This window comes from Leucoraja erinacea, chromosome 2 (genome assembly GCF_028641065.1).
Source record: "Leucoraja erinacea ecotype New England chromosome 2, Leri_hhj_1, whole genome shotgun sequence".
Taxonomy (NCBI): Eukaryota; Metazoa; Chordata; class Chondrichthyes; order Rajiformes; family Rajidae; genus Leucoraja; species Leucoraja erinaceus.
The window spans coordinates 104,973,883-104,989,561 of NC_073378.1; the positions used below are offsets into that span (position 1 = coordinate 104,973,883).

Consider the following 15,679-nt stretch of genomic DNA (forward strand, 5'->3'; position numbering starts at 1 on the left):
GCGTTCTCATTCTCCTATATGGAATTATTTACTATAGCCCCAATACACTCATAACTGTGTGACCAAATTCAGCTCTAATTTCATATATCATTTTGCAGATGACACCACTTTGGTGGGCCAGATCATAAACAATGACAAGACGGAATAGAGGAAGAACGGGGAATTACAGACCAGTTAGTCTAACATCGGTAGTGGGGTAACTGCTAGAGTCAGTTATTAAAGATGGGATAGCAGCACATTTGGAAAGTGGTGAAATCAATGGACAAAGTCAGCATGGATTTACGAAAGGTAAATCGTGTCTGACGAATCTTATAGAATTTTTCGAGGATGTAACTAGTAGCGTGGATAGGGGAGAACCAGTGGATGTGGTGTATCTGGACTTCCAGAAGGCTTTCGACAAGGTCCCACATAAGAGATTAGAATATAAATTTAAAGCACACGGCATTGGGGGTTCAGTATTGATGTGGATAGAGAACTGGCTGGCTAACAGGAAGCAAAGAGTAGGAGTAAACGGATCCTTTTCACAATGGCAGGCAGTGACTAGTGGGGTACCGCAGTGCTCAGTACTGGGACCCCAGCTATTTACAATATATATTAATGATCTGGATGAGGGAATTGAAGGCAATATCTCCAAGTTTGCGGATGATACTAAGCTGGGGGGCAGTGTTAGGTGTGAGGAGGATGCTGAGAGACTGCAAGGTGACTTGGATAGGCTGGGTGAGTGGGCAAATGTTTGGCACATGCAGTATAATGTGGATAAATGTGAGGTTATCCATTTTGGTGGCAAAAACGGGAAAGCAAACAATTATCTAAATGGTGGCCGATTGGGAAAGGGGGAGATGCAGCGAGACCTGGGTGTCATGGTACACCAGTCATTGAAGGTAGGCATGCAGGTGCAGCAGGCAGTAAAGAAAGCGAATGGTATGTTGGCTCATAGCAAGAGGATGTCCTCATAGCAAGAGGATTTGAGTATAGGAGCAGGGAGGTTCTACTGCAGTTGTACAGGGTCTTGGTGAGACCACAACTGGAATATTGCGTGCAGTTTTGGTCTCCAAATCTGAGGAAGGACATTATTGCCATAGAGCGAGTGCAGAGAAGGTTCACCAGACTGATTCCTGGGATGTCAGGACTGTCTTATGAATAAAGACTGGATAGACTTGGTTTATACTCTCTAGAATTTAGCAGATTGAGAGGGGATCTTATAGAAACTTACAAAATTCTTAAGGGGTTAGACAGGCTAGATGCAGGAAGATTGTCCCCGATGTTGGGGAAGTCCAGGACAAGGGGTCACAGCTTAAGGATAAGGGGGAAATCCTTTAAAACCGAGATGAGGAGAACTTTTTTTCACACAGAGTGGTGAATCTCTGGAACTCTCTGCCACAGAGGGTAGTTGAGGCCAGTTCATTGGCTATATTTAAGAGGGAGTTAGATGTGGCCCTTGTGGCCAAGGGGATCAGAGGGTATGGAGAGAAGGCAGGTATGGGATACTGAGTTGATGATCAGCCATGATCATATTGAATGAAATAGCACTCTTTCTCGATTGAGAAATGATTTTATGTTATGAACGTAGAACAGTACAGCACAGGAACAGGCCCTATGGCCCACAATGTCTGTGCCAAACACGATGCCAAGATAAACAAATCGAATCTGCCGGCATACGATCCATATCTCTCCATTACCAACATATCCACATGCTTATCTAAAAACCTCCTAAATGCTACCATCGCATCTACCTCCACAACTCCAGGCAGCAACCATTCATCCTGAAGAAAGGTCTTGACTCGAAATGTTGCCTGTTCATTCCCCCTCCAGATGCTGCCTGACCTGCTGAGTACCTTCAGCACTTTGTATGTTGCTCAAGATTCCTGCAGTCTGTTGTACTCAGTGCCCTAACTGATGAAGGCAAGCGTAATAAATACCACCATCCCCACTATCTAGCGGTGTTGCCACAAATCGCTGCAACACACTGCTGCTCTCAGGTCTCTGATCTGAAACAGCAATCTTTCATATACCATCAAGCCAACGTATCTTTCTATCCAGCATTTTTTTTACATTCGTATGTTTTATAGTTTTGAGTAAAATTCATTTGAATGCAATAATTTCCAATTTAAATTCAATGCAGAAATTAGGATTTTGGTTTGCATTTGGAGTGGAAAACTAGCATCCTGATAGTTCAGTCAGTAACAATGAACACACAATTCAGTATGGTCTCAAACAACTCTTACAAATTTCTACAGATACACTGTAGAAAGCATCCTATGCAGATGTATCAGAGTTTGGCATGGTATCTGCTCTGCCAAGACTGCAAATGTTTTAGGTGCGTAATCAGCCCAAAACATCACACAAACCAGCCTCCCCACCCCCGCCCATTGACCATCTATACTCAATGCATCCCGCTGCCAATTTGAGATTGCGTCACAACGGGCATCTCTGGCATCACAATGGGGGCCCGTCAGCCGTGCCTTTGCAGTTGGGGGAGGCTTGCCGGGCCAGGATCGCCATTTTCACTGAACATCGCCTCATGTATGGGTGAGTGGCGGAATATTGCGTTGGGGAAGGGGACCAAATGGGTTCGCGCTTGGTTTAGCAGTTTAAGATGCTGGGAGATCTAGATGCCCTGGTGCATAATTTGCAAAAGCCTCGAACACAGATAGAGCAAGTAATTGGAAAAACGACAGACATTATCTCAAGTGAGCACCGCAACAGCTGATTAACATCGGGGAGACTAAGCGGAGGTTGGGCGATCGTTTCGCCGAACACCTCCGCTCAGTCCGCAATAACCAACCTGACCTCCCGGTGGCTCAGCACTTCAACTCCCCCTCCCATTCCCAATCCAACCTCTCTGTCCTGGGTCTCCTCCATTGCCAGAGTGAGCAACAGCGAAAATTGGAGGAACAGCACCTCATATTCCGCCTGGGGACCTTGCGTCCGGATGGCATTAACATTGAATTCTCCCAATTTTGTTAGCCCTTGCTGTCTCCTCCCCTTCCTTAACCCTTTAGCTGTCTCCTCCCACCCTCCCATCCGCCCGCCCTCGGGCTCCTCCTCCTCCCCTTTTCCTTCCTTCTCCCCTCCCACCCCCCATCAGTCTGAAGAAGGGTTTCGGCCCGAAACGTCGCCTATTTCCTTCGCTCCATGGATGCTGCTGCACCCGCTGAGTTTCTCCAGCAATTTTATGTACCTTCGATCTTCCAGCATCTGCAGTTCCTTCTTGAACACATTATCTCAAGTGAAGTGTTTAGTCAAAGTTGACGAAGGTGGACTGTAAAAATATCAAATAAAATGGTGGACAAGGAAACATTTAATGAACTGATTCATAACTCCCAGCAAAAATACATCCAAATCAGGAGGAAAGATCCTAAAGGGAGGATGAATCAATCAATCATGAATTGCCAAAGAAGGTAAGTTATGGTGTCATAGAGACATTCAGCATGCAAGCATGCTCTTCGGCCAACTCGCCTAAGCCAACCAAGATGCCTGTCTAAACTTGCCCAAATTTGGCCCATATCCATCTAAACCATTCCGTTCCATGTACCTGTTTGTGTCTTTGAAATGCTGTTGCGATATCTGTCTCAACTACCTCCTCTGGTAGCTCGTTCCATACACCCTCCAACCTTAAATCTATGTTGTCTAGTTTTTAATTCCCCTGCTCTGGGTAAAATACTCTATGGATTCACCTATATATTCTCCTCATAATTTTATACTGCACAGAATTATGGAACTTTAGCTGATAAGGTTTACTCAAGGCCAATTATTGCTTATTAAAAACGTTTCATGTACAGGAAGGGTGCGGAGGCTTTGGAAAGGGTACAGTGAAGGTTTACCAGATTGATGCATGGATTAGGGAGTATTAGCTATAGGGTGAGGTCAGACAGACTTGAATTGTTTCATCTCGAATGAAGGAGATTGCATGTAGACCTGATAGATATGTAAAATTATGAGAGGCATAGATCAGGTTGACAGAATTTATTGTCAAGGATGGAAAAATCAAATATTAGAGGTCATATCTCTAAGTGGCGAGGGGCAAAGTTTAAAGGAAATGTGTGGGGCATGCTATTTTACACTGGAACACAATGCCGAAATGTTGATTATGGTTGAAGCAGATACTTTAGTCGCATTTAAAAGACCCTTGGACAGGCTTATGGCCAACAAGGAAATGGAGAGATATGGATTATGTGCAGGTAGATAAGTGATGATCCTGGCATCGTGTTCAGCAAAGACATGCGGGGCGAAAGGGCCTGTTGTTGTGCTGTACTGCTTTATGTCTATGACACCATAACTTACCTTCTTGAGATAATGTCTGTCGCTTTTCCAATTATTTGCTCTATCTGTGTTCGAGGCTTTTGCAAATTATGCACCAGGGCATCTAGATCTCCCTGCATCTTAGAGTTCTGCCATCTCTCATCATTTGAGTAACAGGTTTCTTTTTCAATCGAATGATCACCCGAGGAAATTGCTGAGGAAATTCATGCCCAAATAACTTGCACTATTTTTACAGATCGACCATACAGATCGTTTTCAACCACTTGCACTATTTTAGTGCTATATATTCAAGTTCAAGTTACATTTATTGTCACATGCACCAATTGGTACAATGAGATTTGAGTTACCATACAGCCATACGAATAAAAAGATCGCAATACACAATAGAATTTAACATAAACATCTCCACACAGTGGAATCAACGTTTCCCACTGTGAGGGGAGGCAATAAAGTTCAGTCATCTTCCTCATTGTCACCCGTGGTCGGGGCCTTTGAGCCTCCGCAGTCACCGCTACGGTGGCCCGATGTTCAGGCCCTCTCGCCGGGATGATTGGAACTCCGACGTCGGAATGGAATAACGCTCAGCGGCTTGGAGTTTCTGAATCGGCCACTTCCTATCGGAGACCGCGGCTCCCGAAGTCCACAGGCCGGGCAGAGATTCAACACTGCCGACCCCTGGCAAAGGATCCCAGGACTCCGAGATGTTAAAGTCAGCGCCGCCCACGGCTAGACGCTACGCAAACCACAGCACCACGGTGTTAATCAGCAGGCCGAACACTCCAGAGCCCCAAAATGGCGATACCTGGTAAGGCATCGCACGCTCCGCAAAGGTAATTTAGTGCTGCGCCGCTGCTGAAGCTCTGGCCGGTCTCCGGCAGGAAAGACCGTACCAATCCAGATGGTTGGCCGCGAGTGGGAGGGGGCAACGATGCGACTCGGAGAAAAAGACACATCCTCGACCAGGTCGTGACTGGGAAACAGTTTCCCCTCTTCCCCCTCCCCACCCCCCTAAAAAGACTAAGAATCCTCCAAAAACATACTTTAGACAGACTAAAAATAACAAAAAAGGTGAAAGGACAGACAAACTGCTGGCAAAGCTGCCGCGCACGGCGCCATATTAGTGCTCACTTAACCTATTGAAAGAGCTGAAGCCCCATACAGAAAAGCAAATTTCCTGCATTTATGACATGTCAAAGCAGATCAATTTTATAGACAAAAATGGAGGTGATGCCAAACCCAAAGTCACTTTGTTGGTATTTTTAAAAGATATTTTTCTTTTGCACCGAGTTCTGCATTGTACTTATTTCTAATTTGGAATGAATTTTAATGACATCTGACACTAAATTATAAATATAAGAACATAAGTAATACAAGTGGTCTCTTGAACCTGCTCCACTAGGCAATAAGATCATGGCTGATCTTTTACCCAACATACCATTTCTGCAGTAATCTTCCATTCTTTGATTATTTTAAATATTAAAACATAATGATCTCCATCTTGAATATATTCAGCAACTGAGCTTTCTCAACCCCATTTAGTAGAGAAACCTCATTGTTCACCACCATCTCATTTCCTGTCCTGAATGTTTAACCACTTATATTGAAACTCTCAACTTTGATTTTGGACAATTTCCATAATTTGCTTTTTTTTCAAAGAATCACCTCACACTCTTCTAAACCCAATGGCATTAGCCCAATCTACTGTTTCTCTTTACATATGACAATCTCCCCATTCCAGGAATTAATCAGCCAAAACTCTCTCAATCACAAACATATTTCCTTAGGTAGGAGACCAGATGTGCACACAATATTCAGGCTTCAGTCTCCCCATGGTGGTAATTAATTTCACTCAGATGTCTTTCCTCGTCTGCAAATCCACTTGTAATAGAGGCAAATACACAATTTATCATCCTTACGTTCGGTGAACTTTCAACGATTTGTGCATGGCAACACCTTTTAATCCTATTTAAAAGCAATTTATTTTAAAGGAAGACGATACAATTGGAGCTTTATTATGCCAAATTCCATTAAACATTAATTTACCACTCAGACTTTACTGTCTGTCTCCAGGATACAGAGAGCCGGTGAAATTGGCTTTCTGTACGAGACTCAGCCAATATCAGGTATGGAAGAATCCAGAGTTTTGATTAAAGGTTGGTGGGCATTGTACAATCCAATGGAAATTTAGATAATCTGGATCAGGCAAATTCTGGGCCAATTTATCTTTAATAGCCCTTCTGAGTTAGAGAAAATAAGAGGTGTAATTTCTCTTCAGATGTTAATTTGTTAATTAAATGGGAAATAATTTAATGCGCCATGTTTATAAAGCTAAACTTGATATATTAAACAATTAAATGTTGTTGAATTATTATTGCTGAATCTTCTACATATTTCTAAATATTCTACAACCAAGACTTAACCACTGCTGAATAATTTACTTGATCCTCTATGCACACACAAAGCAAGTTGTAAATTACCTTAAATCTCTGTTTTTCTGGGCTTAGGCTCTCAGAAGATGGTCCTGTTGAGCTGCTAGGGGATGGCAAATTGCTGGAAGAGTTGTATCTTTTACCACTTTCTCCAAACCAGGATAAAAGTACACAAGGTGGGATGGAGGACGATGACTCTCCTACTGAAAGGTTGCTTGTTGAGCTTCCGAGTGCATCATTGGCAAACCTGTCATTACAAGCAAAAGAATGTTATAAATCTAAGGTTCTAAAGTTTCTAAAAATAATCTCGCACCAATAAATGCTGCTTTCCATTGTTTCGATTACAGAGAGAAATGGTGTTCATTCTTCAGGCTATTTCCCAACATTCAAATCTGCAAGATACCTGCTCTACTAAGAGGTTACTTTGAGCAACAATTTAATTAAAGCAACTTTTTAAGTAAATTGAATTTTTGGTCTCCTGTTCAATTCTGAGTTCTCAAGAACCAACATTTTTACAGTTTCTTGGTAACATTACTATTATCAGAAGTAGGGGAATCAAAAACCAGGTGACAGAGGTTTAAGGTGAGGAGGAGAAAGATTTAATAGAAAACTGAAGGGCAGCTATTTTTGCTAAACAAAAAGTGGTAGGTATATGGAACGAGGCAGGTACTGTCAATGTTAAAAAAAATATTTGGACAGGTTTAGAGGGATATGGCCCAAATGTAGGCAGGTGGGACTAGTATAGATGGGGTATGGTGGTCGGCGTGCGCAAGTTGAGCCAAAGGGCCCGTTTCCAATCTGTATGACTCTATGACATTCTATAGCCTGACACTCCATGAGATTGGATAGCCTAGGTTTGTTCCCATTGGAGAATTGAAAAATGAGTGGTGACAATATAGGGGTTTATAAGATTATGAAGTGCATAAATAGGGTTCAAAAGGTACGCGTCTTTTTTCAGGGTAGGCGAGTCGAAAACTAGCAGAGATATGTTTAAGGTAGACAAAAATGGTGGAGAAACTCTGCGGGTGAGGCAGCATCTATGGAGCGAAGGAAATAGGCAACGTTTCGGGCCGAAACCCTTCTTCAGACTGATGTGTGGGTGGGCTGGTACTGATAAGTTTAAGGTGATTGTCTATAATGATAACAATGTCCAATAAATGCAAGCTTTGGTATGGCCACACAAATCATTTTCAGAGTTCCTCCACCAGCCTTCAGATATATGTATCTTAATTAGATATTAAAATATTAGATGTTAACAGACTGCACAGAAATGTTTCAACCAGATTTTTAATCTTTGTCAATTAAAACCAAAGCCTTATGTGGAGAAACACTTATGTGGAGAAATATTTTTTTTATTACCAGTATTTTCTTGACAAAATAATAATTCTGAAAATATTAAGAACAAAATAAATAATATATTAACTGTGCTTTACTTATCAAGAAGAAGAAATAAATGCTTATTTTGCAAGATGATGTTTCGGGTCTGTTGAAAGGGCCTTGACAAAACATTGACTCTTGATTCTAGCTCAGTAATGCTGCCTGACATGCTGGGCACATCCAGCATCCTTTATTTTTGTGGCAATTGTACAAGCAATTTTTGTTGATTTAAAGACAGTAACCCATGCACAGAAATAGGCTGTGGGCCGAGCAGCTTGTTTGCGCAGTTTCGTGACCCAACTCACCGAATTACATGAAATTTTCACATATTGTGTAAAAATATTATAAAAATCATCCCTGAAACCCGTCAAGAACAAAACAAGCACATTTTTATTAAATTAGAGAAAAAACTGAAAAATTTCGGGTATTTTTAGTCTAATCAAAGCTCGTTTAACATTGAGTCAGACGCCAGTTGGCCAATCACATGCTTTGTTTCAGGCTAGCTAGGCAGGAAGCACACATCATGGCTGAGAGGACTTCACTGATGCCTGTTTTACTGGAGATTCCGATTAAGGTTCTTTCTAGTTCTGTGGAATACAAGTCGTGGAAATTTGCAGCAGGGTAATTGAATTTAGTGAGAAAAGCATTAGGAAGTCTGAAGAATGTGCAGCTATGTGGATAGAAGTGGAAGAGAGTCTTGAAAGCAAAGTCACTGCTGAGATGCTGCAACAAAGTTGTGAAACCAGTCAAACTTTGTGAATCAACTGGAACTGAAAGGTAAGATCTAAAGTGTGAATTTATGAAAATGAATCTGTATGGACTTTAATTAATTAAATTGCACCCTGTTATAATGTGAAAAAATGAGATTTGGAGGCTGTACATTCACTCACTCACTCACTCACTCACTCACTCATTCATGAAGTTGAGGGCCTAAACTATGTGTATCCATAGCAAAGTAAATTAAAAAAATTCACTAATGTCAGCTTGTTGTAGTCTAATAAGTCTTTAACTTCTAATCTCAGAGCTGCCTGCGATCACTTACCGAGTAAAGGTGCTCCGACCGCGGGGCCTATGTACATAGTGAAGCCGCGGTCTCAATTAAGAAGCGGCCGATTCGCGAACTCAGAGCCGAGGAGTGTGTTTGGATCATCTCTGCGGGGGGGGGGGGGGGGGGGGGGAGCTGTACATAGTGCCGTCCTAGCGGCCGTTTCCAGGCCCCGACCACGGGAGAAAAACTGAGGAATATTCATTGCACTTTATAGGCTTCCATTGGAGTGAGAAATGGTCAGAAATGGCTGATGTGTATGTAGAAATAAATTGATGTATGTGAACTTGAACAAACTAATTTATCTATGGTAGTAACAGTGTTATTCTCATTACATTACGAAGAGGTTGAAATTTTATGAATTGAAGTCCATGCAGACAATGACTATGAGATGTTTGTTTTTGTAGCCTCTGCCTGACCCTCCACTCGAACTTGAACTAACTTATCAATGGACTTATCAAAACATATCAAAAGACTTGGAATCTGATGAAGAATATTCAGATGAAGATCAGATGTAATGTAAACAAATAAATTGGGGAAATAAGTTATATAAAGTTTTATTTTAATGTCGATCGTTTCACTGTTTATTTGGTCAAATTATTAGAACAATGAGTGAATTACTTATGATAATGGCGTGCTGGTGAATGACAGTGCAACAGTCCATCCACACATACACACAACCATCCATCCGTACGCACACTTCCATGCATGCACACACACACACATACATGCACACATACATCACACATACATCCGCACACACATCCATCCGCACGCAGACATACATGTACACATCCATGCACACACATACATCCACACACAAACATTAACACATACATCCACACATATATCCATCCACACATATAAACACACTTACATCCACACATCCACAGATACACGTTTGACAGGTATACACAGACACACACACACACAAACTACAGATACTCAAACAATGCAACACTTTTAGGGTTATTTTAGGTTAAAGGTAATAGCCCTCATTTGCAAACATAAATATAGGCTCATTGTAGCTTAAAATGAATACTCATCGAGTAAACATCAGAGCATTCGATTCTTGGTCAGGATGTGACATTTACATCAGAAATAAGACGGGTCTCTTACAGGTCTGTCACCCAGCCTGGCACTGCCCCAGTCCCACTATGGCCGTTACCCCCACTCTCCCCACTATGGCAGTCAGTGGGGTTCAGTAAACGGGGGAACCCAGAGGATCTGTTCTGACCCTTTAATTAGGCAGGTTCATGAGCCCTTAAAACCTGGGACCTCTGTTGCAGTCTTATTAAATTTCCTATTAAAGCGACTGGAAGATGCCTTGCAGGACTGTCCCCCAGCTTGGCACTGCCCCAGTCCCACAATGGCCGTGACCCCCACTCTGCACACTGGCAGTCAGTGGGGTTCAGTAAAGGGAGGAACCCACAAGAACTGCCCTCGCCCATTAATTAGGCTGCTTCAGGAGCAGGACCTCTGCGACAGTGTCATTAAAAAAACACACAATTATATTCACCATATTATTTTTATATAATACAATTATACTTAATTATATATGATTACAGTCATATTTACGTCATATATATATATATATATAGGTATAATAATACATAGTTTAAATGGACTGCAACACGGAAATAGGCTGCCCATGGTGTAATATGGGCATTGGCCACTAGAAGGTGCTTACTTTCCCAATCTAATTTTCCTAATTTGTTTAATTAATTAATGTTCAACTTTCGGCACTGATAAGTTATGACTTCCTTCTCAATTATATTTCATCTAAATCTGTGGAAAATCTCATGTAGTTCCGTGACGTGGGTCACGAAAATCGATTTATAGACACATTTTCGATGCTCGGCCCACAGCCTAGAAGTACTTTGAACTGTCTCTCCAATCAACCATGCACAATTATCTGTTCTATACTTGGTTGAAACAGCTTTAATTTCACCTCTTGGTATAATAATGAAATATAGTAAGCTTAGATAATGTAGTAAACTAAAAAAATATTTATTTTATGGATGTAAAAACTCAGTAGGCAGAATATGAGCGTTAAATTTACCCGGTCTCAGAAGGAAAATGCAGTCAAGATGCGAATGTTCAGTGCACTAAGATAAAAACAGCAATGTTTTTGTATGGAAAAGAAATGCATTGATACCAAAGTATGTATTTTCACTGTTACCAGTGCTCAACAAAGGGATAACTTCCAAAGATGTACTTTTCTACTCTCCTTTACTTCATGATTACAGTTAAGAAACTGCCTCCTGAATAAAATAATTATCATTGGTGAAAGTCTGAAACAGTAACTGCTCCCAAAGGACTTGGTCTACTTGCGGGATCTGCCATCGCCTAGCATCGAGAGCCTCGATCGCCTCATGCAGCAGTTTAACTGCCTGACGGTGGGAGAAGAAGCAGGGAAGAGATAAGACTTTTGCCTTCCATCACAGTGAGGAGGTGCCTGGAGATTCACTGTGATTGATGTTTGTGTTAAATTGTGTTAATTGTGTGTTTTGTTGCTTTTTACTGTCATGACTGTATGGTAAAATAATTTCACTGTACCTTAATTGGTGCATATAACAAATAAATGTAAACTTGAACTTGAAGGACTTGGTCAGTACTATTCATGGTTTGATAAAATTCTCTCATTTAAAAAGGAAATTACATGATCATTTCTTATGGAACCTAGAAGTGAGAATGTTCCAAAATCTTTGGTGAAGTGTACAGCAGTATACTGTACCTGCTTCCAGATGAAAGTCTATTGGCTTCTTTCTTTTTGTCCTTCTGTTTTTTCCCTTTACTTGAAGTTTTTTGTGATGGAAACCTGCAATAAATTGGCCATGTTACAATCTGGTTTGAATATGTTTATAGATCACTAAAACTCATTTTTCATGGTTATTATTCAATAATTTTGCTTAAAAATGAATGAAAATGAAGTTGTAAGATTAATTATTTTTTTATTCCTATTTTTAAAATGGCCCACTTTTGGAATTGAAATCAAACAAGAACAAAGCTGCAATAAGGAGCTCCATGATTTCTGACTGGGGTAGAGGTTGTATCATATACAGTAGATGCCAAGTATTATGGTGGATAAGACAGCAAATTGATTTTTCCGAGTTAATTTGATTACCCAAGGGTGTTGAAAGAATCCAGAACTTTAGGTGAGTTGGGGGAGAATTGAAGTTTGTTTTGGCATGCCACTCCACTCTCAAGGTGCAGGGCCATAAAATGGCATTATATGTCATCAGAATCAGAATCAGAATCAATTTATTTGTCATTTGGACCCCTGGAGGTCCAAATGAAATGCCGTTTCTGCAGCCATACATAACACACAAATAGACCCCAGACACAACATAATTACATTTAACATAAACATCCATCACATAACTGTGATGGAGGCCAAAAAAACTCCATGCAAACGTCATGCAAACGTATCACAAATCCCATAAAGCTCACATTGTTTTATTTCTCTGGTGTAAAGGCACATGATGTCATTTTCAGCACAAATCTCCACAAGTAGATACTAAATATCACAAATGTGATTGGGAGCTAGCTTTTAAAAAGACATATAGACAATATCAGCAGCACTCTACCCGATGCTGGGGAGATGCTGCTTCAGAAAAGCATACTGTAATGATGGAAAAGAGGATGAATAGGTTGAGAGGGATCTGAATATGATCGTGATGAACATTAGCCACAATTTTCTTTTATGTGAAGGGAGCTTCAGGGGGCCTCCATCAAAATTCTTGTGACAGGAGTTTCCAACGGGCTTCTGTTAGTAGTGAGAATATAAGACATAACAGATAGACATTTAATCCCACACACTTGTTTCCCTATAAAATAAGATAAGGGGAATCCTTTCCTTTTAGCTACACTTTCCTGTACCAATGATATATCCCTCCTTTCATTTAACATCAAACCCTCTCTTGAACATACTGAGTAACTGACCTTGCACACTTCATGGTGAAGATATATGTTACTTAGAGTCATAGAGAGTGGAAACAGGCCCTATGGCCCAACCTGCCCACACCGACCAACATGTCCCATATACACTAGTCCGACCTGCCTGCATTTGGCTGATATTCCTCCAAACCTATTCGATCCATGTTCCGATCTAGTTTTTTCTTAAACGTTGCGATAGTCCTGACTCAACCACCTCCTCTGGCATCTCGTTCCATACACTTACCACTTTTTGTGTGTAAAAGTTTACCCCTCAAATTCCTATTAAATCTTTTCCACCTAATCTTAAGCTTATGTTCTCTGGTTCTCGATTCCCCTACTCTGGGAGTCTACCCGATCTATTGATTTTATACACTTCTAAGAGATCACCCTTCATCCTCCTGCACTCTAAGGAATAGAGTCCCATCCTGTTCAAACTCTCCCTATAGCTCAGACCTTCGAGTCCAGGCAACATCCTTGTAATCGCGGCACGGTGGCGCAGCAGTAGAGTTTTTGCCTTACACCACCATAGACCCCAACTACGTGTGCTGTCTGTACGGAGTTTGTACGTTCTCCCCGTGCCCGCATGGGTTTTCTCCGAGATCTTCGGTTTCCGCGCTGTATCTCTAAACTAAAAAATTAAACTCAATATCTTCTCTGTACCCTTTCCAACTTGACAACATCTTTTGTATAACATGGTGACCAGAACTGAACACAATACTACAGATGCGGCCTCACCAACATCTTATATAACTGCAACATGACCTCCCAACTTCTATAATCAATACTCTGACTGATGAAGGACAACAAACAACTTGCTTAGTTAATTACTTGTCGCACTTGCACATAATCACACTGATTCATGCCTAAAGGCTTCTGCTCTGTCCAGGACTGCAAAAGATTTTAGAGAGTTGTAAACAGTCCATCACTTAAACCAACCTTTCTCCCATCTACTCCATTTATATTTCATAAGATACTTAAATCTCTATTATCACTTAATTTAAAGATGATTAAAAAAAAAAGAATTGCTATATAATATGAATTGGAAAATAGAAATAGGAACCTACCCAAAATCATGAAACTTTTTAAGCTTTGTGCTCTCTTTCTGAAGAAGAGATCTGACTTTCTTTGAAGAAACAGCTCTGCTGTCATCTGGAAACAAAAATGCTATTTTAGATGCAAGGCACTCGGAATAATGAAGAAGCCCTTAGAAATCAATGGACCAAGAAAACAAATCATTATCAGATTTGGTCAATTACAGGATATCTGCCGAGAGCTTCAGAATCCACTGCTGCAAGTTTCCATTTATTCATTTTAGAATGAGAAGAATAATTCCAAGAAAATGTCCAAAACTTATCAAAAGTGGAAACCACAAAATTCTTGTTTAAAATTACACAGTCACATCCACATACGATAACTTTCCCAATTTAACACCTAAAATGAGTTATCATCTCTATAAAATAGATTTAAATTGTTACAATACAGCCATTTAAACAATTATCAGCCTTCTCTTAAAGTTATAACAACTTAAATTATCACAGTAATAAGTTCACAAAGCAAAAGTTAGATCTTCAGGGACATTGTATCATCTACCTGCAGATTTTCTCATTTTGCTGTGGTTGTCCACATGATGCAATGGAGGCAAAGCAGCAATGTGGCAGGATTTTGAAGGCGATGAAGTTGGGGTCCCTCCCACAGTATCCTGAGAAGAGCCCTCTGATGGTGGTTGATGGTTATGGTCTCCCAGAATTTGATTTTCCACTGTGGTATCAAACATGAAGACTGTATTGCTGACTACTGGAGACAATGATGATGCTCCAGAATCTGATGCCGGTGAACAGGTCCTCAAAGACGTTGACAATGGAGATCTGGAAATATGCATGGGGCTTCCAAAACCATCTGTAGGCTTTTGTAGGGAGAAATACAAGAAGCATATGAATTTTTGAATAGCATAGAAAATGGCAATCCAAGATCATAACATGGGAGCAAATGGGAACAATTTAATCTGTGTGGAAATATAGATGTGAACTTAGAGTCAGAGCAACATAGCAAGAAATAGGTCCATCATCTAACTCATCGATGTCGATCTAGGTACCATCCTGATCATGTCCCATTTGGCCCATATCTCTCTAAACCATTCCTATCCATGAAGCTGTCCAAATGTCTTTTAAACATTGCAATCTTTACCACTTTCTTGGGCAGATTGTTCCATATAACCATCACCCTGTGTATGGAAAACCTTCTCTTTGAATTCCCTTTAAATCTGTCCTCTCACCTTAAAACTATGCCCTCAAATTTTAGACTCTCTTAACGGGGAATAAGACTGTGACGATCCACATTATTTATGCTCCTCATGATTTTATAAAACCTCTATCAGGCCATCCCTCTGCCTCCTTTGCTCCAGGGTAAACAGTCTCAGCCTATCCAATCTCTCCCTTTCACCAGGCCCTCCAGTCCCAGCAACATCCACGTAAAACATTTCTACATCCTGTCTGGCTTAAGCACAACCTCCAATAGTATGGCAACCAGATATAAAGATGGGAAACCTTTATTGTGTGGTGATATGGATAGAAACTCTTAATTCCATTGATTTTGTGATTACCACAATATGATCCACTTGGTCAGAAAT

The 15,679-nt window shown here is 40.8% G+C and overlaps 1 protein-coding gene across 5 annotated transcripts in view; it reads right to left on the reverse strand.

The window, feature by feature from the left end:
* Positions 1-15,679, reverse strand: part of ppp1r9a (protein phosphatase 1, regulatory subunit 9A) — a 116,902-nt gene that overhangs the window by 18,409 nt on the left and 82,814 nt on the right. For 4 of the 5 annotated variants that reach the window (XM_055662577.1, XM_055662542.1, XM_055662550.1 and 1 more), the window contains exons 13-16: positions 14,644-14,956; positions 14,118-14,202; positions 11,852-11,935; positions 6,741-6,939 (exon numbers count right to left, since the gene is read on the reverse strand). In XM_055662577.1, the coding sequence (XP_055518552.1) occupies positions 6,741-6,939; positions 11,852-11,935; positions 14,118-14,202; positions 14,644-14,956 (681 nt within the window). The remainder of the gene's footprint in view (positions 1-6,740; positions 6,940-11,851; positions 11,936-14,117; positions 14,203-14,643; positions 14,957-15,679) is intronic. The other variant, XM_055662567.1, reaches the window with a different exon arrangement.